The sequence below is a fragment of the Dicentrarchus labrax genome, unplaced genomic scaffold (genome assembly GCF_905237075.1).
Source record: "Dicentrarchus labrax unplaced genomic scaffold, dlabrax2021, whole genome shotgun sequence".
NCBI classification, from domain to species: Eukaryota; Metazoa; Chordata; class Actinopteri; family Moronidae; genus Dicentrarchus; species Dicentrarchus labrax.
The window spans coordinates 13,007,073-13,030,340 of record NW_026136721.1 but is presented as its reverse complement, the minus strand read 5'-3'; the positions used below and the strand labels follow the sequence as shown (position 1 = coordinate 13,030,340).

General features: G+C 41.8%; 1 protein-coding gene across 1 annotated transcript; it reads left to right on the top strand.

The window, feature by feature from the left end:
- The first annotated feature begins 4,068 nt into the window (after positions 1-4,068).
- nfil3-5 (nuclear factor, interleukin 3 regulated, member 5) lies at positions 4,069-14,038 on the top strand. The gene is made up of 2 exons (XM_051384732.1): positions 4,069-4,475; positions 10,010-14,038. Exon 2 carries the CDS (start codon positions 10,570-10,572, stop codon positions 12,430-12,432), a length of 1,863 nt encoding a protein of 620 aa, XP_051240692.1. The 5' UTR covers positions 4,069-4,475; positions 10,010-10,569; the 3' UTR covers positions 12,433-14,038.
- Positions 14,039-23,268: the final 9,230 nt, after the last annotated feature.

Sequence of the window (23,268 nt, the reverse complement as noted above, 5' to 3'; positions counted from 1 at the left end):
TATCTTCTTTGAATCTTTTTTGCCTCTTCAGATTAAACAGTCTTTTGAGATTATATAACTGTAATATGTATCTAATAGTGATGCCAAATCACCAGATGAAATGCGTGTGACGGTTAAAGTAATAACATCTTTGTTGATAACTTACAGAGATTACTGTTCTGTATTTATACAGCCATCAACCTGCAATATGCAAGAAACTTTAAGCTCTTTTAAACTGCATTTTGCATTACATCACAGGCAGGAGCAGCTTAATCTGAGGCAGAGAGAGCTAAGGTAGGTGTGGCACTGGAGTGAAGAGGTGCACTGCGCAAGAGTATGAATATGCCACAAATTTCGTTTTCAGCTGAACTGATATCATTTGAACTTCCTTTATTGTCCTCAATTCGTTTACTAAATGCTTTGAAACTGCAAACACCACCATGGCATCACTCCACCCTCACTGAACTAAGGTTCCTGAAATGAGGTGGGGCAGAGGGGTGTAGGACAGTGCCAGGGATAGAGGGGTGGTGTACGGACGCAGGGAGTGGAGTGAGACTCTGCGTGAGTCATCTATCACGTCAGCAGTGTGTGTCTATTTTTAGCAATGAAGCAGCTGCAGTGGAGACTGATTGGCCCATATGGAAGTGAAGGATACAGGTTCAGAATACATTAACACCTGGAAGGAGTACAAGTCTGCAGATGGACAGCAGTAGAGGTGCCGAGAAATACATTCTGATGGCGTTGCAGAGCAAGAAAGCTGCAATAAATACACTGAATTATTCATTTTTGTCTGAGAATATGTTTCACTTGACTGAATGTCATTATTCTGTATTAGCACATTCTTGAATATTTCCATATTCAGTATTTTGTGTTTTTTTTTATCAACACCAGGTGGCGCCAAGTGTCTTTAACAGTAGGGATCACTGAGTCTCATTCATTCATTCATTCATTCACAGCAGTGTTACTTCAGAGGTCGTCTCCTCCATTGTGCTCACTGTAGTACCACATGCTGCACATGCAGAACAAACAAGGATGTCATTTTGTGTTGGAAGTACAGCACTCCCACATTCAAATGATCTCACCTTTACTCAGAAAGCCAGATGTGAGAACGAGGCTTGAGCATGAAAATTTACATGACTTACACGTAATAATTTCAGTGAAAATGTGTGAGGTTAAACAGGTAACACCAGACTCATGCAGCTACAGAGACTCCCCTTCTTTAGACTCTGACCCTGACAACAACAACAAGAGATACACATGAGATCCTTTGTCTGCAATCAATCTTCATCCAACCCAGTCTGCAAACCCCCCATTCCATAAGCAATATAGGAAGCAGAGAGAGCCTTCTGGTTGCTAGGCAGGCACCACCACACCACAGTTGCCAAGGGAATGCCTGCATGCAGAGAGATGGAGGAGTGTGTTGGGGGTTGGTGGTTATAACAGAGTACTGGTGGGGGGAGGAGCGAGACAAGTTCAAGGCCACTGTTTCCATGGTCTAATGGTGGTGATGATGGTGTGTGTGTGTGTGTGTGTGTGTGTGTGTAGTGAATGGGTGCATGTGTGTGGGTTGAGACAAAGCAGGGGGGAGGGATGTGAGTGAGAAAGTGGGTTGAAAGTGGATGTGTGTCTTATACAAAACATGGCTGACGTAACTGCTCATGAAATATGGCGGTGATGAGGACAACAGGCTTTGTGGGATAATAGAAAATCTCCTAAGCAGATAATACACGTAATTTGCTGTAAAGATGGAAAAAATGACAAAAACAAAGAAGATAATGAGAAAAAAAATAACAATACAACACATTTATTCATTGTACAGAAGGTGTTTTTTTCCTGTTATACTCCATCTTAACAGCCATGGATAGTGATAGTGATATCTAGTTATATCTATTTTAAGTGACTTCTTACTGTTTTGTTTTAAAACAAATGAGATGGGAATCTAGTATTTATTATTTCTATTTTTAATTCTGAATATATTAGAATCGAGAGAGGATGGTAAAAGGTTAATTATTATTTTTATTATTAAAAATTAATGGAGAATTACTTAAAAAATTAAACTTAAAAAAATAGCAGATCAATGTGTTTTTAGAATAATACCACAATAAAGACCTTAAAGTCCCCTCCAGTCTAAAATCTGGTTTTCTTCTTGTTCCTACAGTGTGATGTTTGAGTTTCACTGTGCAGAATGACGTATGTGCAGAGTTTGACACTAGAAGGATGTTTTTTTTGACATTCATCTGCTGAAAGTGGAAAGTTTCTTTGTGCTCACTGAAAATCTGATTTTAAGGGGCGGAGCCTGCGAGCATGATTTGTGACATCACAAATAGTCTGGAAGTCAGTCCTGGTCCAGTATGCAACTCGTAAGCCACCAGTGCACATCCACTGAGAATAGACTTTACAGTGAAGCAGGTCCAGCAGGAAAACTTCAGAAATTAACATTTGCATATTAATAGATTCTTGTTTTAATGAGGCAGAAGTAGTCGATGCCTTTTTAAGGATTTTAATGCGGGAATTATACTTTTTTTGCAGAAAAAAATCAAACATAATTGTTTCAAGCAGACTACTTGTATATATCTTAATACATGTCTGGAAGGGATCTTTAATGTGTAAACAAAGGGTTAAACTCTGTTTAACTGCCTTCACAACTCGGTTAACATGCTCTAATCTAACAGATTCATCTAACAGATCTAACACTAGTGGTCTAAAGCCTAACAGGAAGCATTTCTCCCCTGTGTGTGAGGGACTTCTATTAGAGCAAACCAAACAGGAAATTGACAGTGCTTTATAATTTGTGTAAACGTGGCAAAAGTGCAAAGGTGGGTTGGCGAGGACATTTATCCCAAAGCAACGGTTTATCAGTGGTGGAATAAGTACTCAGATCTAGTAACAATACCACTGTGTATGCCTGACACTCGTTCAGATTTGGTTGGATTTTGTGTGATTTGTATATTTTATGCACCAATGCACCAAGACAAATTCCTCGTATGTGTAAAAAACTACCTGGCAATAAACCAAATTCTGATTCTGGTTCTGATTCCCCTTGAAATCATTGAAACAACGCAGTGGAAACACTACCACTTTTCTCCACAGGGGGTGCTATAAACAATACAAAATGAAAGTAAGTAAGTATTGGCATCAAAATATACTTAAATTACCACAAATAAAAGAACTACTAATGAAAAATATCCCATTACAGAATAATCTATATTATATTATTGTGTTATACATTATTGATTCATGTGTTCATCACTTTAATGCTGCAGCTGCCTAAGGTGGGGCTAATTTTAATGACTTCATGCTGGGTAGCTTGTGAATTTATCTCTTATCTTAACCTGTAAACATAATAATTTATTTGTTGGTGATATTTTGTGTCATTAATCTGCAAATATGTCAGATAAAAGTAGTAAAAAGTAGAATAGTTTCCTCTGAAATGTAGTGGAGTAGAAGTATAAAGTATCATACAATGGAAATACTCAGTATAAAGTCAGTAAACTCAACATTGTACTTAAGTAACTTTACTTAATTACTTTCCACCACTACTTTAGCCGCATACAACCTACATGTCTGCAGTTAATAATCCTCTACCTAATATCTTGTCCTACTGCAGATGACGGTTGAATAAGAGGCATTTACAGTGATATCATAACAGTTGCACAAGAGTTTCACAATCAGTCAGAAGTCCATAATCATGCTGTAAATGATTAATAATTGCATTCTCATAAGCAAACGGGTTCAAATTTGTCCTGTCCCCTCAGAATTAATACAGAACAAGAGTAGGTGGGTTTGCTTGAACTTTCATAGGCTACAGAAATCAGCACATTTCTAAAACATATTTCTTTTATAGTTCAGCATTTTGAAGTCCAAAGTTGTAGCTGTTAGAAAGCAGTGGAGTAAATAGCCTACATAATAATGTCTAATGACAGAATATATTACTGTGACTGTACACTTGCACAGGACATGCTGGTACATGCTATTATTGGACATCTCAGTAACACGGTGTCTCTGTAAGCGCATTCATGGCCCTGTTATAAACTTAACCACTCCCGTAAAAGAGATGGCATTACACTGTGGAGGAGAGATGGAGGGGTGGAGAAGAGAGAAAAAAGAGTAGGGCTAATAACAGAGAGAGAGAGAGAGAGAGAGAGAGAGACTCTCGCGCGGAGGGATAGAGGACAAAAACGTGACTAGGCAGCCTAAGAGCTGTTATGCAACCGCTGACCTACTAACACATATTTCTAGAAAGGGAGCCGGAGAAACTGGAGCAAAGTGTCCCGGCATCGCACAACACACAGGCAGCCCGAGCCAAAAGACAGAAACGGCATCCACCCGACCCACAACCGAGCAGAGCATCGACAGGAACGGGAGAAGAAAACTTTTCGGTTTTTCTTAGGGAGGTTTCCTCTAAAAGGACAAGGAAAGGAGGAAACGGGAGCGAGACAGCTTTTGTGTCGGGGAAGCCTGAATCTTTTTTTTCTCCTCCTCCAGGACATGGAAAGGTATGTTATGACTGAGCGGAAGGCTGCTTTTCGGCTTTTGTCTTTGTCTGTTTTTACCTCTGTGTGTCCTTTTAGTCGGTGTGGTGTGATATATGGGCGCTGGAGCTATGTGTGTAGAGATGAGGACATGATGCTTATGGCCGGTTATTGTTCACATGGCGACTCTCGGCTCGCCGCGCGTCCGTGACTTTGAGACGTTTGCGGCTGTTTTTGTCACATTAAACGCGGCACTCGCGAGCGCAATATGCTACTTTGTTGCCAGGGGCTGATTGGTTTTTTTCGCTTTTATGTTAACACGATACAGGTAGCAGGGCTGGAAAAACGTGGTTGGCCGTATCCCACGTTATGTGTTCAATGTCAAGGCGAGGTTATTTCCCCTCATGGTAGTGTTTTCCAGGGAATGGGGGCAGCTGCTGTACTCGGTCTGTGTTGTCTGGTTAATGCAGACAGTGTACTATATTAGGGCACGTGGCAATGCTACAGTCTGTGTATATTTAATGTAGGTCACTAGATCACATTTAGCTGCGTAGATATGAATTCGTCTTTGTGGCTGTCTAGCAGATGCAAACACTAGACTGGATTGAAGCATGGCTTTTTTTTTTTTTTTTTTTTTAAGGATACTAATTCATATAAAAGGTATTATTAATGCCACATTTTCAATTAAGGTAGTTGAAACTCGAAGTAGAGGTTATTGGAAATTTAAAAAAAAAAAAAATGACAAAATGTTTTTAGGATAGATAGCCTGAGTTAATATTGTTTAAAAAATATGGGAGTATTACAGAGACACTACAGGTGAAAAGATGTAATGCAACAGTAATCTCCAAAAAATAAATACAAAATAAATTAATATATATTATTTCATGGTTATACTTCTATAAAACGTCCTTTTTCTCCAGATGTGCATACCCTTTGCCTCTGTCCCTAGGTTATATCACTAACACATTTATAAATGTTCAAGTTCAAAGGAGAAAACAGTCACAAAATGTCTGATTTTCATTCAAAGATAGTCACTGGGTGATTCTTTTTTACTGGGAAGGTGTGTTAAGTAAAGCACAGAGCTTTGCATTGAGGGAGTTGGAGGGTATGACATAACCAGCACACAGCAGGGAGAAGCAATAAACAGCAGCTCTCTCCCGGGACACAGAGGCCTGTAATTGATTCCCGTTCACACCCTGCGCTTTCTTCCCATCATTCATACCCAGATTAACACCAAATCCTTATTTCTAAAGCAGATAGATATTTAACAAGTCTGAAAGGGTGGAAATTGTATTTTAGAAATGCTTTCATCAATGACCTGCTTAATGTCTGGGAGGTATTTTTAACTTGCTCAGTCTTTCTCCTTCAAGAGAAATCATAAAAGGCAGAAGTTAGGTAATAAGAATTTCTTTTGTTTGGTATAAAACTTCAAGATCTTGGCGGGACTTTGTTAGTTGTGAAATAAGAATAACAAGTGAACATCCAGGATGTGATGCAATGCATGGAAACCCCTGTCTGGCGAAGGCAGGCAGAGTTCTGGTGAGCTCTTAGTCCGCCCGCTGCCAGCTGGTCTGGTTTCAGAGCATTCTGCATTGCTCCGTCCCAGCCAGCTCTCTGAATATAGGTCAGACCAGTATCTGGGTGAGGACACACATGAAGTATACAGGGCAAACTGTGGACTACTTTGACCACTCTGTCTATTGCTCTGAGGAACACAAGACCCCAGATTAATGCAGACTTTAATAGCTACAGCTACTTGTCCCAGTTTTCCTAGTTTGGGGTTTTTTAGACAGTATGTTAATTAAATTTGTATTTTTTACTTTATGAATCTGCTGACTGTAAGTAGCTAAAACCTTTGACTTGCAAGTAAATGTGAACATGTTGCAGGAAATCAGATTAATCTTAAAAAGATGTAGGTCACATGTCACCAATTGAGCCAGTAAGGTTCAGAACTTTTAACAGAATAATGTGCAATTGTGTAAGCCTATACAGATTTGTATATTTCATAACAAGGTCATGCTTCTTTATTTGGAAATATTAGATTTATTTTCACCAAATTTCTAACCTCTCAAAAATGCGTAATTTTTCTGTAATTTTCAGCGTTCTGTTATCAATCAGTAGTAAAGGTAGACGTGCTTTGGTCACATATAACTTAAAGGAAGTGTTAAATGGCACTCAGCCATAGGTCTCACTAACTGACCTGGAATGTCTGGATTCCTGTCTCCTAGTTTTGTTTCTTGACACAAAGCCATGGGGCAAAATGGAGGCTCCTAGCTGGGGCCTCTCCACGTGTGTGGTGTTGGATCACTTAAAAGATGGAGGAGGGGAAGAGGATGCCATGCGTTTTACTCACACTTGCCTCAGAGGAGGTCAGAGGTGACGCATTCCTCTCCGAGCGGCAAGTGCCTGGGAACTTCTTCAGAACTGTGTTTTTCACAGCCAAAAACACTGAAAACAAACTGCTTGCAGTAGCTGCAGTGAATCATTCATTTTAATAGGAAATTAGCCCCTACACAAAGATCCTTTTGCTCAATGTACCGTGTCCAGTATCCCCTAATTTTCTAGCTTTAGTCAGAGCGCAACATGCACAGATAGGACAGTGAAAGGGGAGATTGCAGGGCGTTCACAGCCAGTAACCTGTAGCCTCTGCTGCTATGTAATATGCATGCGTTACACAAGGTTTGCTTCGCAACAAGAGAAATTCAGAGCACGTACGTTACGAGCAACAACAGCAGCCCCTCCCCATGCAGTCCTGAGAGAGAGCCTGTTATGTGTGAATTTGGCTGCAGAGATGGGTGTGTGCTCTGACGTCAATGCCATCTCCCTATCTCTCACTATTGTTTTTCATCCGCTACTGATGCATATTGTTACGTGCGGCATAAGGTGTCGTAGGGTTTTCTAGAGCGAACAGAGAAATTAATGTTGCGTGAAAATCACTGGGGCTTTCATAATCGGATTTTGAGGCAGATTACGTATTCAAGTTTGTCACTTTTATTCCTTCTGTTTCAGATTCTGTAAAATTCCTCTCATTTCCACCAACTGAATTCCTCCTGTCACCCCATCCCTCTTCTACTTCCTCCCTCCCTCACCTCTTTCTGTCGCTCTATTTTTAGAGTGCACTCTAATACTCTCTTTCCCTCTCCTGCCCTCCCTCCCTTGCAGTCCCACTGACCTATTTTATGGCGCACCGTCAAAGACAGGAGGAGTGTTTACTGCTTAGCGTCGTTTCTAGGTCAGTGGGACATCGTAGACGTATGCATGCTTCCTTCCCGCCCGCCTTTGTTTCGTGCCCCCCCCAGCAAGTCTTTATAAAAATTATTCAGGGTTAGGGGAGAGGGGGGGCTCACCCTACATTTTTCCACATCTGTTGGCGGTTGTGTCCAAATCAAATCCCTCTCTGTTCAGTGTAGCTTTGCTCCAGTTCTTTGAGAAAAAGAGACGGTAAAATCCTTGTTTTGGCACCGACAGGAAAATTCAATTTGAAGATTAGCCGGCTGCATATGTAGACTTAGCCCCTGAGTTACAAGATAACAGACATGAGTAAATAAATGGTTAATTATTGAGAGCAGTAGTCGAGCTGTTTCAAGGTCACAATGTGGGTTTTTTGAATGTGAAATTATGTAACAGGGTCATTGACTCTGGGGGAAGCAGAGAAATGCTGTAACCAGTCTGGAAAAGACGCACAGTAGAAGATTGAATAGTTCTGTGGCATTGACTCGGTGGTGCGAAGTAAGTGGTTTGTGATATGGGAACAATACACTGCAGCGCAGTGAAAGAAGGTCGATTTTTCAAGTAGAGCACTTTTGTTCTACTGTCTTTGGGATGCGGTTGTTATTTTTGCCCTCTTGCCATCACAGTTTCAGTAATGGGAACAGTCGGTGGAGCTTCTTTGTTCAGGTCTGCTTTCTCTGCTCACACCATGTCTGGTCGCCACCACTATACAAAGAGAACATAAGACCAGAATGGGAGCATACATAGGGATTAGGAGCTGCATGCTGTTATGTCAGCAACACTTCAGAAATTCCTCTGCTTTGTTTCTTATCCAACTTTTGCATGCAAGAGTTTCTAAGTTTTAAGAGTTTTTACTGCGGGTAGGTTTTGTAGTCCTACACAATGTGAACAAATAGGGCGGACGATTAGAAATGACTGGAATTTAGTGAGACTGGTTTCTAGTTTAATTCTTTTGTGTCAATCAAACTGTAATTGTGCTTCACTGATTCCAATTTCCAATATTTATATACAGTAGAAACTGGGTCTGGAAACATAGTGGAAACGGGAAAAAAGGGAGTAAAAATAGCAAGCAAATTATAATAAAAGTTCATATTTGTGCTACATTTAATTCCAGTGTTGCGAATGAAAATCAACACCAGAGGAGTCATTGTTACCCACAGGCACAGTGACCTAGTTTATTCCCTGTGTGTGTGTGTGTGTGTGTGTCATAAAAAGATGTTTTCATGTTTATAATGGACTCCAGGGCTCAGTGTAATGATGTGTTATTAATTACTGCATATCAACTGTGTAATGCCGTGCAGTGAGAAAACCAGAGGAATCAGGCCGAAAACAAGAGCAGATCTAGTTATTACATAACACTGGACTGCCGTCAACATCCGTCTGTGCTGCATTCAGCATTGTTGCTGACTTCATGGCGCAAGGCATGCTGAGTGGGCAAGGCTTCCTGTAGAGCTACAATGTTAACACTGCATAGGGAAGTTCATCAGCTTATAGGGTTGTGTAATTTCAGACAGTGTGACGGCTACCAGAGAATCTGAGCTATTGCCGCTGCAACAGAGATCTCCCCCTCCCCCATGGACTCAAACATACACAAACATACAGTCTATGTATGTCACTCCCCTAAACCTGTTTCAGCCACTACTCAATGAGTATTCATTTGGCCATTCACAACTGTCATTTTAGTCCTTCATGATGTATTTTTAGAAAATAAGATGTAAAAGCAGAAATAATAATTACACATAATTTGTTTCATCATACAACATATATACAGAGTGTATCAAATGTATCCTTGTCCCTTCCCTGCCTCCCTCAGCTCTTTTATCTGTCAGTCTCTGCAGAGCTGGCACCAGGTCAGCCTGCTTCAGTCCTTGTTATGTGACTATGACAGCGCCCTGTCTTACGCAAGAGCTCTGCAGTAGCAGCAGCAGCAGCAGCAGCACATACAGTATGTTTTGTCCCAGCCACAGCCCTGTATACTCATGTGCGTGCTGCTACTCAGACTCTGTATCCACTCTCTTTTTTCTCTGTGAAGCCAAGGAAGTAAAGACAAGAAAGACAAACATTATGTAACTTTGGGGGTTATGTCATAGATTTTTGGCGCTGGTTGAGTTGGGATAAACAGACTGAGTATTGATCTAAAGCCTTAGAGATTACACTCAAGGGACCCACATTAAGGCTTTGTGCTACAGTTTACAAATCCAGTTTGACCTGACTGAAATGTTATTTATATATATGCCATACTGAACTGCAGTGTTTTTTACAGATAATCTAACCCTCTCTCTCTTTCTCTCTCCCCCTCCCTCTCTCTCCCTGTCTCCATAACCCAGTTAGTGGTCAGCAAACAGCAGCACTGAAGCTGGATCCTCAGGGAGCCCCAAAGTAGACGGACTGACCTACATCCTCTGTGAAACACTGAGAGAAGCAGGGCAACGGCCTGACAGGCATCACAGCTCTGCTGAAGATTGAGGAAGACGCAGATAAACTCAAAATCACCTCCAGCGAGACTCCAGAGACTGCTTTGAACAATTTGCCAAGACTGCTGGAAGACTCTTTGCTCAAAATACAAACTTGGTTCCTTTTATAGTTTCCTTGTTCAGAACACTAGTTCAATGTCTGAGGTGTTTGTGGAGTTTCACCTCTTTTTAATCTTCTTGGCTAATTTAGACACCTGAACGTTTTAATCTTGAAAGATAAGTAACAGAAATCAATGAGGCTATCCCTTCGAGGAGCACAAATACCTCATCAAGACGTTTTTGCGGATCCTGCGACATAGGTCAAACTCCTTAGTAACAAAGCAGAAGGCCGATATACTTTTACATCTTTTCCCTCCCCCCCTTTACCCTTCGCCCATCGCTAGAGTTACACTCTGGCCCCCAGCTGGGAAAAAATGGAAAGTCTGAGTCTACACATTCCATCCACCAGCAACAAAAATTCCATGGAGGTGGACACCTTTTCTAACTACAGCGGGAGCATCCCATCCCCTCTTCCTGAAGGTGGAGCGCGGATCAGCCGCCAGGCTAAAGGTAGCAAGCCTAATCTGAGCTGCCGTCGCAAGCGAGAGTTTATTTCTGATGAGAAGAAAGATGCTTGCTATTGGGAAAAACGGAGGAAGAACAATGAAGCCGCCAAGCGCTCAAGGGAAAAGCGTCGCCTCAATGACATGGTGCTAGAGAACCGGGTCATGGCGCTGAATGAGGAGAACGTTCGTCTAAAGACTGAGCTCCTCCAGCTCAAGTTGCGCTTTGGACTGATCAGCACAGCCTCCTACATGGAGAAAAGTCAGCAGATCTCCAACAGTGCTGCTGGTGTCAACGCTAGTAGCAATGGGAGCAGTGCCAATGGCACCCCGAATAGCAACGCCTACCTCTCAAGCAGCGGATACTCCAGTGCATCCCAGGTGATGCTGAATTCTGATTCATCTGAAGCTGAACAGTCGAGCCGTGGCGACCGCCACAACACGCTCCACAGTTATTCTCCCCGGGGATCCGTCTCTGACATGTCGGACGGCTCCTCCAGAGACAGCCCAGAACCCATGAGCTACAACATAAAGAGAGAGCCCTCAAGTATGGAGATGGCCAGACTGGAAAGCAATGGGATGCCCAATGATATGTCAAGTGGGGCTTACCATGGCAGCCACACTGCTCTGGTTTCTCCTCACCAGCAGAACACCCCATTGGCTGAAAGTGCCATGGACTACCAGCACCACCAACAGCAGCAGTGCCACATGGAGGCCCCCAGCCCTCCTCCTCAGGCCACCTCTGCACAGAGGAGCGTTATCTTGTATCGCTCTAGCAGCGGCTGTTACCCCATGGAGAACCAGAGGCCGGAGGACCAGCAGTCCCAGCAGAGCAGACCACTGCAGCAAGGCCAGAATACCTCAACCTCCAAGTTCTCTGACTGCTCAGTGACCATCACAGAGGTCGCTGAGAAACTAGAGAGGACAAAGACCATAGACTCTCCTCAGTATGAATACACTAATGGCCATGCTGAGTCAGTAGAGGAGCTGCAGCAAAGGTACAACGCCCAACAACAGTGTGAGAACCATCATGGGCACTGCAGCTACCAGGATCAGGAGAGCAGTCTTCGGCATGCAGAAAGCCACCAGAACCCCTTTGCCCCTGATCTGATCCATAACACTGAGGAGGGCAAGTCCTCCTTCCCACAGCACAACAGCTACCTCAACACACTGGACGAAGAGCCCCCGGTGCTCACCTACGAGGGAGGCCCCCGAGCTGACGGTTTCTACCAGGAGAACTCTTCCACTAAAGACACCTCATCCAGTGATGGGGACCCTCGTAGCTCTGACAAGGAGGGCTCAACCGATGACGAGTCCCCCTCCTCATCTTCCTCAGACATTAGCAGCTACCACCAGAAGGCAGTGGGGGCTGCCAGTTTCCATGGCGAGTTCCAAGCTGAGGTGAAAGCCACTGCCCTGCCCCACAAACTCCGCCTCAAGTACAGAGCTCTGTCCAATGGGGCAGCAGGATTGCAGGCAGAGGGACCTTTTAACACCTCCATGTCCCCCTCTCCCAATTTGCCTCAGCACCCTTACTTAGCTCTGCCCAGCAACCCTCACAGTGCCCATGGCAACGGGGAGAGCAAAGAGGTGGAGAATGAGACTGATTATTCAGAAGAGGTCAAACCTCAGGTGAATGAGAGGGCGGAGGCTAAAAAGGAGGGAGGGAAGAGGGGATACAGCAGCAGCAGCAGCAGCAGCAGCAAGGGTGGGCGCAATAAGAGGCGAGATTAAGGACATATGGGGCAGCTTGAGGATTTTCCTGTCACCTCTTTGTTGTGTACAACAGACAACTACAAGTATGATTCACATAGCCACCTTACAAGACAGAGAAGAAGCCAGTGATCTGTGTGAGGTATGGTTAGGATGTGATTGAACCATAAAGTTTCACTGTGTCACCTGTTCCCCATCCCTTTACTCTCTTTACTCCTACCTCCCACCCACCCTCCAATTAAAATAATAGATCACTTAATTGAGGGAGGGGACAGAATGAAACTCTCCAGAGCTGGAGTCTGGGATATTTCCCTTGTGGAAAATTCAAACATTATTCAATTATTCATTATAGTAAACTGCCTTGGTGGCTGGCCAGCGTTTATTGTGGCATTATGGGAACATTCCTTTGACCAAAGAATACACATCCTTCCCTTAGCGTCTCCCTTTTTGGCAAAGAGTTACATTCTTCCTCCCTCTGAGCACATCTTTACCATTTCATCCTCCAACCTCTTACCATGTGCACACAAGTCCCCTTCTGAAGCACTTAGATTGTATATTACTGTGACATATGAATTTGCATAAAAGGAAAATATATTTTAAGAAGAAAAATGTGGCAAAAAAACAAAACAAAAAATAAAGCAGTGGGATACGGAAGTCGTAGACTTCAAAGTGATGAGTTTGTTCTTGTTGAGACACCTTGTACAGTCCCCTTTTGTCTAGGAAATGCCTCGAAGATTTTCTTTTAACTAAAAGTATGAGCCACGACTTGTAAAAAATAAAAGTACAAAGTACACGTTTTTCAGATTTATGGATCAGATCTGGGCCTCCCTCAGGTGATCTGAGCTCTTTGACACTCAAAGCTGTCAAAACAGTCAAGGCCAGTTATACGCATATCAGTCAAGGCTATGCAGTCACACATTGCTGTTAGCAAAACCTGACAAGCACAAGGCAAGCCTCGTTTGCCAGCCGTTCAACAAAAAATCAATACATCTTCATTTCCAGACAAAAATTGTCTGTCTAATAAATGAAATAGCTCTCCAAACCAGCAAAGCTGCTCTCTCTTCATAAGGTGCCTCTTTATTGTGTTGTCCCTCGTCCCCACTTTGGCCAATGTCTTAACGACCCCACTCACATCCGCACTGAGTTGTTTTAGCTACATCATACAGTCTGTACAAGTTTAACTGTTTCACTTCCTGGTGCCTGCCTCTGGCCACTATGTATAAATGTATAGTTGTCTCTCTATCTCTTGTATACTGCTGTCATTATTTTATTATTATTTTATTAATATTGTTATTTTCTATTATATTCGGTTATTATTTTGACTATTATTATGTGTATTTTTCTGTCATCCTGTTGTGTCATTTTGCTCTATGCTCTTCCTGGTTGTGCTGTGTATTTACCCATACTTCCCTTTGCCCCCAGTTACCATTTGTACTCTGTGTTACTGTATAACCTTTGTTGTTTGCCACAAGGCTTTCCGAAAATGAAAAAAAAATTGAATAAGGCTTGTCCAGAAGTGATTATGTATTGCTATACTTCATGTGGATATGCAAAATGGTTACAAAAATGCTCATTTTTGATTGTGAAAGATTCAAAATGGGGAAAAAATAAAAGGTTGTTGAATTTATGTCGGCTCTTTTGAACTTTTTGAGTCACTCACATGAAATGCATGGCGAGCATGAAAAGCACACACACACTCACACATCCAGACCAGCCTTTTTCTAGCAGAAGACCAACTGGCCGATTTACAGCTCACACACAGCAACCTCCCAGTCTGCCAGTACAGCTCAGTGTGAGCTGACACAGCCAGAAAAACTTCCCTTGCTTCACCACGTCATCGCTTAATGCCGCCTAGCAGTGATTCACTAAATGAAACAAATCAGAACAACACACACACTGTGTGTTACAGCGGTACAAGAGGGAATCTGTTGGCTACACTTGACCTCAGGCTGAATATTCATGTTCAATATATTTATACAGACAGTCACAAAATACACATGACTGAAATATAAGCCACAAAGTACACCTCATACTGCTGCTCACAAGGGTATATTCATATGCAATAAAACTAATAAAAACTCAAGGTTGAGCTCAAACAGAAAGGGACTGAATTAATAAAATATGACAAACAGTCATATTGTGGGTGTAAGTCGGAAATGGCAGCAACTCAGGGATCAATTTAAAGAGATTTTCATAAGGCAAGGTAATACATTAGTAGAACATTTAAAGTGCAGAAATAAAATTAAAGCTGCACTGATCAATGTGTTTCACAATGGAAAGCTGGGATGTTCAATATGAAATGAGTCAGCTGTAGAGATGAACCCACAGAGAGTTTTCACCAACTCCACAGTTCCCCTCAGCTCCTCTATAATTTAGTTTTGAAACTGCTAACGTTGGGCTGTTTTTAAAATCATCAGGAAGTTGATTAAACCAATCTCGGAAAAAAACAAGAGCAAACTGTCTCGTTTTACAGTAACTACAACTGAAAGAAAGCCTTCAAAACCACGTATTAAGTGGTGCAAAGTTACATCTTTAACTTCTCTAAGTAGTAGTAGTCCAGAATTGCTCAATGTCATGACCCATAACTTTAACAGATGTCCTTTAGCTGAACAAAAGAAGAGAGAAAAATCCCAAAATGTATCAGTGCAACAAGCAAAAACAAGTTACACAACTGTCTTGGGAGAAAACTGCGTCAGACTGCGAACACACAGTGTGGCAGCCTCCATCTGACCCTGCTGTTAATGGAGCAATAGCTGATGGGAACAACAAGTTGGCATGGGCAGAGCATGCCACTCACAAGGGTTACATAAGAGCCATTACAGGAACGAGAGCCTATCAGAGTCAGAGGTGTTGCAATTTCAAGGAAACACCCAAGTTTCTTGAGAATCTCGGGACAGCGGCTCTGGCCTGGAAATGTCAACAAAAAATACACTTTGGGCATGTTTTCATTCCCAGACTTTATTGCCGGAGTGATTTACATTTTGTGACACAAAATAAATGCTTCCACAGCACTCGCATACAAAAACCTTTTCTTGTTCCTGCCTCTCAGTTTCAGATAGATAGAGGAAGGATGTAAGTGTGTAGAAGCAGCTGACCACAGATAGACACTGGTGATTTTCATCAGAAATATGAAACCTTTAATGTGTTTTCACTTCTGCCCTCCACGCCACCCACCAGCCGGCTGTAACAAGGTGACATTCCTGAGAAAACCGCAGTGCTTCATAGTGCACTATCCTTTCCTCATTCTCTCTCCTACACCCCCCCCCCTCCCTTTCAGTTTCTCTTGTCCCCCCCCAACCAATCTTTCAGCTGTAAAAGCTGCTTTGTATTGTGCGGAGGCTTGTGAAAACGGGCCAGTAGAGTAAAAGTAGGTCAGTGAGGAGGGATAGGAGAGGATGGAGGAGGGGGTGAGGAGAGAGAAGGAGAGAGAGGGGGGTTATTCAGAGTGAAGAGCTGAAAGAGAGAGAGAGAGAGAGAGAGGAAGAAGGAAAGAGGGAGGGAGGGTTACGTCACATGCCTCTACAGTGTAAACTTGAGCAAAGTACTCAGAAAGACTCTCTCTCTTGTTGCTGCCTGAGGGAGCAGGTCAGTAGCTTGCTCACATACACACACGCACACGCACACACGCACACGCACACACACACACACACACACACACACACACATACACAAACACACACACACACACTTGGGTTACATCGATGTATCAGTTTGCATCAAGCTGTCATTTATAAAAAAATTACACACATGGACTGATTAATCCCTCAGAGCTAATAGGATTATCTGTTGGAAAGCTCCATGACATTTTCATGTGATCATTGCCGTTATCATCAGTCCTACTATGTTTATGGGTTCCTGTCGAGTTTCAGTGACCTCTTATGCAAGACTGAAGGTTATTCTAATGATAATCTAGCTCATTCACTTACTGGAATTTAGGTGGGGGAGATATTTTTGCAGTGAGGATATTTGTACCTTTGAGGAAGTCACATTACCAGCTGCCAGCTTTTCTTTAGATAGAAAACGCTGGATGTTTTAGTTTGACCTAATTAGGATTTGTGTCTCAGTGTTGGCCCATAGAACATTTAAATCCACCTGTTTCTCAGGTGTGTGCACAGCAGTGGCGTATAATTTCCTACAGTATGAGGAAGTTTATGTAAGCTGGTAAGTTCATAGCGAGGAGTGCGTGTGTGAGAGAGTGTGTGAGAGGGGGGGTTGGCCCTGCGCTGCCTGCAGTGATCAACAGCCCTGGCTGGTTATGTAACTCGGATGCTGCAGTATGTAGGTCAGCAGCGCAGGGAGAGGCAGGGATGGGGTAACGAGGATAAAGCTGAGGAGTGTGTTAGACTGTGTGTTGGTATGTATGAGTGTGTGTTCACACCTCTGTTCTTCAGGTTTGAGTCATTTCAGCCAGTTGTCCACACACAAAGGATGTACAGTTTATATCATGCCGAGCAGATGTCAAATACCATCACTGCAGACGGAGACTCAAATTCACAGGCTAAGAGGAGAGGAATCACCGGCAGCTCAATGCTGTAGAAACTCATTGTGCAATGAAGCTAAACTGACCCAGCTTTAAACATTAACTTACTGTGTATGTAGTCGATGTTTGATTTTCACAGTCCAACCCACATAAAGTTTAAATCACATAGTTCCTCTGATGAGAAAATAAAACATTTGCAGGCACTCTCTCAACTGATCATATCAGATAAAAAACATTATTGGCTTGTTAGCACCAACATGCACTGAAAGGCAAATAAAAGTCTGGTTTTGCTTAGGATCAGTCAGGATAAAGAGCTGTTGTGCTGTTTTTGCTGAAAAAATCTAAAAAAATCAATCAAAATAATGTTGATCATGAAGAAAATGAACTAATATTATATATTATATACGTTTTAGACACATGAGAAATTATAACTGAGAAGTTCTCCAGTTAAAGAATAAATAACTCTGGAATGCAGTTCATCAATTATTAAACACTTTGCCACATGACTGGACACGGCGCTAATAAAGTCTCAAATTCCCCCAATGAGATTTATTAGAGCTATAAATAAACCTGAGGTACATCCTTTGAATTTCATCGTTCATTACCTGTGATGCTTATTGTAATCATTTGAATAAATATGTGGTGGTGTGGATCGCTTTCTGTGTCTTTCCTGACTGATTTCGTAATTTCAAGGCTGCAAGATCTGTCGGTTTTACATTTTTTAAATGTTTTTCCATTAAAGCTCAATATTTTTGAAGTACGTGTTTAGTTTTTGTATATATTTCTATAATTTTAGATGTTTGGTAAAACTGACAATTTCAGAATCTCAAATAAACCAAGTCACACCAACATGTCAGTACAAAAAGTACATACAGTACCACTGGGCAGAGTGATATCAGTACAAATAATAAAAGCTATGCATTTTATTTCCACCACCAGAAATGGGACTCAGATTGGGTACACGCCTGCAGGAAGCCTGAAAGAGAAAACACAGAGAGAGAGGGGAAAAAACGACTCCTCTGTTGAACATGCATGGTTGGCTGCAGTTCAGGAGAGAGTTATGTTGCCTGCCATGACCCATTCAATCCCTGCTGCCTCTGTCCTACACAGCACTGTAAAATAGGTCAGTGAGCGTCTGTATGTGAGTGTGTGCACACTGCTGTGTGTACAACAATGATTTAAGTACTGCCAACACACTCACACACAGACGCATTCAACACCAATGCCTTTACATCACAACGTAAAATAGGCCACAAGAAAGTTGTGCACTTTTGAAATGAAAGTAGGCCACTAGGAATAACTGTGTGTGTGTGCATGCGCGTGTGTGTGCGAGAGAGATGAATCAGCTCCATGTTATGCAATGCTAAACCACCGTCGGGTCTCATTACCATATCTTGCGCCCTTGTCCTACAGGATGTAGCCTGTTGGCGTACGTGTGTGTGTGTGTGTGTGTGTGTGTGTGTGTGTGTGTGTGTGTATGTACTGAGAGTGATACCCTTTTGGCATCTGACTTTAACAGTCCATCATCTGTCTGTTGAATTTTTCAGCCTGGTGAACCTTTACTTGTGTTCAGACTGTTTCTGCATGGACGCTTAGTGAAAAATCTTATGACTATCAGGTTTTTAGGGATATAAGTATTTAATTAAAAGTATTTACTTATTCTAAATAATTAAATAAGTTACATTTAAAAAAGCCCCTCCAGGCATGTATTAAGACATAGTGTATACAAATAAATCTGTTTGAAACAATAATTTGTGTCTGATATGTTTTTCTGCCAATCATCTTGACATTAAAATCTGTAAAAGGTATCTACTCCTATCTCATAAAAATTCCAGTTCCTGCTGGGCACAAGATGTCTCCTACATCACTGTAAAGTCCATTCTCAGTGTATGTGCACTGGTAGCTTCATGTTTTTACATCACACTGTACAAGTTGCATACTGGACCATCATTCTGCACAGTGAAGCTCAATTATCCAACTGCAGGAACAAGAAAAAAAGGCTAATTTTTAGAAAAAGCTGCCTGTCTTTCCTCAGCTGTTGCTATTCAATAAAGGCAAAAATGCAATGTTCAGTAAAACGTGCATATTGCACATTACTTAACACAACCAAAGAGGAGGTTCAAGCTATGGGATGTAATCATGATTCAGTCCAGTCCACAAGGTTTCCCACAAAGCTGTTGGAGAACTCTGACTCAGGTGTTATGAATTTGTCTGGACCACTTTCCCGTAAAAAGATTTATATTTGTGAGCAGTAAGTGTTCATTACTAATATTTTGCTGACATCGGAGGAACATTAATGGTCAACACATTAGCTCAAGTGAGCAGTTTTAAAACCAAGCTGCCACATTGTTCCATAAATATTTAAACTGCAACATCACTGGAGATCAATAAAGTTAATTAAACACAGAGAGGAAGTAGCCTACCTGCCTCTGTAAGAAACTTTACAGAAAGGCAATAAGGGTTTATATATGTTGTTTCAAATAAAACCTTCATTCATCATTAGTGAAGGATGGCTGTTGTCTCTTATGCTAATTTAGTCTGCTTTGTCTTTTTAGCTCTCAGCTTTTTTAAAAAATGTTTTGGAGGCTTTTATTGCCTTTAATCAATAGGGATAGCTGAAGCCTGACAGGAAAAGGGTGAGAGAGAGAGAGAGAGAGAGAGAGAGAGAGAGAGAGAGAGAGAGAGAGAGGGATGATGACATGCAGCAAAGGGCCACAGGTCAGAGTCAAACCCATGGCCGCTGCATCAAGGACTCAGCTTTGGTGCACCAGCTCTACCAGGTGAGCTATCAGGACGCTCTCAGCCCCATTTAATCAATCAGGAGGGACACTCGGGGTGGACTGTTGTTGCTGATGTAACTTATTGTTTTAATGTAGAGTAAATAAATGATATACTACAATATAATTTTGGCGGTCAGCAGCTGAACATAACATTGCCTTTACAATCCTCACATTCCTGTTGAAAGAGTTGTTTCTCACTAATCATTCCTTGTGTTCACACTGCCTGTGTTGAGGTTCCTATTGACAACTCCAATGTCCAAATCCATAGTCCTCATTCTAGCTATTAAAGTTATGTATTATAAGGTTTCAGCAGTCTGGGTCTGCCAAGTTGTGCTCTTAGAACTAAATTCCCATTTTTGTGTTACTATTCCTCCACTCTGCTGCTGTGCTCAGCAAGGAAACTCTGTACTGGAAATACAAGGAGGGGATTTTCTACTTAAAGGAAGTGGTGGAGGTTTTGCTGCCACCGTAGTTTCTCCTACATGCTTGTAAGGCAAGCGGCTTTCAACTGGTTGAAATCTACAACTTGACCTCTAGATGCCATTCAATCTTACACACTGGTTCTTAAATAAAAAGTACAACAGTTGTAGTATCAAAATGTACTCAAAGATTTAAAAGTATCTCATTACCCAGCAACATTTCAGAAAAATTTATGTTATATTTGAATATAATTAGTGATGCATTAATGTGTACGTCACTTTAATGTTGCAACAGATAAAGGTGTAGTGGAGTGAAAGTCCAATATTTCTCTCTGAGATGTTGAGAAGCCGAAGTATAAAGTAGCATGAAACGGAAACACTCAAGTATTTCAAAATTGTGACTTGAGTAAATGTACTTGGTTACATTCTGCCACTGCTAAAAGGCCTGTAAATGTGGATACCCACTTGATGAACGCTTCAGATACATTTCAGAGGACTCTGGATCACTTACATTAAAATCACTTTAGGAAGGGATCTCTTCGGGGCCAGTATGGAGAGGACATGTGGGCATATGAGTATCATACAAAGATATATTTTAAAAAAATCTTTCAAATCATACAAATCTATCTGAAGCTGATGTTCTCCTGCAGGTACAGTACACAAAGCTGATGCTGTTTCGTCAGGAATAATGCACAGTCGGTATTTTTAGTGTAAGCCGACATTATTGGAGCTCCAGCAGACTGACAGACAAACAACATGTTGGAGCTGTGGTGAGTGAGGTAACCTGCAGTCCTTAGTGGTGGTTATTAAGTGGATTAACCACTTTAGATTAGACTCAGCCATTTCTCCCATCTGTCTACTGTTACACCACAGACCTGCAACTGTACAACCACCGCAGGACACACACACAAAAACACAACGTAAGGCATTAGAAAGATGTTTACATGAACATGTGAGCAAATCTTCTCCCACTGACCTACTGTACTCTATGTCTTTGCCTGACTGGACAGGCAACACACAAGTACACTGAACATAAGCTCACATTGCATGCTTACATTTCACTGTGGACACACGCACACAGTGGCCTCACATGCAAGAAAACACGGACACACACACACACACACACACACACACACACACACACACACACACACACACACACACACACACACACACACACACACACACACACACACACACACACACACACACACACACACAAATTTCTGATTAGTCGTTGGTTATTATTTTCACTTGAGTGAACGGCAGACATGTACAGTACTGACACAATGAGGTGGAGTTAGTGACATGTGACTTTGGACACAGCTGTCTGTATGGAGGGATTTAGACTAAATGTGTGTCACTGTGTGTATGTGTATGTGTGTGAGTGACATTTGAATACAGCTCAGCCTTCTGAGCATGAAACAAAAAACATGAAAGGCCCTATCTAGATCCAGTGTTTGGTTTGTCTGTTCTGGGCTACTGTAGAAACATGGCGGTTCATCATGGCGGACTCTGAGGAAGAGGACCCGCTCCCTCTGTAGATAATAACGTCTGGGGCCTGGACCCAGTAGGCTCACTCTGTAATCAATCTATGACACTAATATGCCTATCACTGTTTGACTCTGGTAGGGGGGCATCAGGTGTGGCTCCCACCCGACTGTTGAAGGTGCAACTCAGAAATGCAGAAATGTTATTTTTTCGTAGTGAATTTAAAAAATCTATTAATCTTATCCTGATGAAGCCTTCAAGAAAGGTTACTAAGAAAATCCGTGCACAGTCTGCTTCGTTTTTCCAGAAGGCCACAGAGGACTAGAGCACACATAATCCTCATGATTTGTTTTGTCCTGATCAGCAGCAAAATGATTAGAGATTAAATTAAATTACCCAAATAATAATTACATGATCACACACACAAGATTTACACCTCAAAATACCCATGCATGTTTCCAAAATAATATATTCTATTATATAATATATTATTATATAATTCTTATATATGAGGCATGTTTGGTATAAACCACCATGACTCATAACTCAACATAATGTGCAACATGATTTGACAAGGGCACATAGAAAGACATTTGAATTGGACATGTTGATACCGTTAAATTTGGTACAATTCATCCTTCAACAAAGCCCCAATATTCCCAGGCAGAAAGAAAATCAGCATAACCAACTTTATCTTTCACCTTGTCTATTTTGATACAGAGCAGTAACCACAGGAAAAACCTCTACACATTTTCTGTTGTTAAAATAACACATTCACAAGATTAGGCAGCCCTGATACAGGCAGACATCCTCTTTGAGTGCTTTCTAGTTCTTACTGTGTTGCTGATTGTTCAGATAGATAAGTATTGTTCTAATTTACCCACAAAACATCTTTAATTACTCTTTTCTTGGCCTTTTATGTGACAATGAACCGGGAATTTCACAGTTCATTGTCGGCGCCAAGCGTGTCCCACTCAACTGATTATGGAATGTCTCTCAGTTTTTGATCACAAGCAAACTATTATTTGAGCTACTACTAAAACCAAACGACTGATGATTTTAATTGTGCTTCAGTTCTGCCATTAAAAAGAACAAACACTGCATGAAACAAAAATCATGTAAAACTCATTTCAGAGTGAACCATCCTGGGGTGAACTGAGACTAAATTATATTCAGCTCTCACATGATACCAGTTGACTGAATGCTAATCCGCCTATTGATTTAACATTTTCTGAGTTCATGTCAGGAAAGTGGCCTGAACCACAATGCACACACTGGAAGTCATTAAGACTCAATTAGCCACAAGGCCCCAGGGAAGAAGACAACTGCAAGAAACCACAAACACAAGTGAGGAAAATATACTGATCTGCCCTCAGGGGGCAAAAAACCTGGCCTGTTTATTTCTGTTTCTTGAGCTGTGAAGCTTACACAGAAACACACACACACAGACACACAGATGCCTTAATGTAATATAAGCAGTCAGCTGAGGGGAGCATGTGACTTAAGTGTCACTGTGACATCCTGCACAGGTGGTGACAGTGTGGCATTTAAAACTAGTACAGGTAACACACACACACACACACACACACACACACACAGCGCACAGGTCTGTTTGCCATTTAATGTAGATAAGCTAATCAATACAAGCTCACCCATCACCACATACTGCACATATAGGTAAACACAG

Coding starts and splice junctions, on each gene's coding strand:
- nfil3-5 (XM_051384732.1), top strand. CDS start 10,570: ATGGAAAGTCTGAGTCTACACATTCCATCCACCAGCAACAAAAATTCC.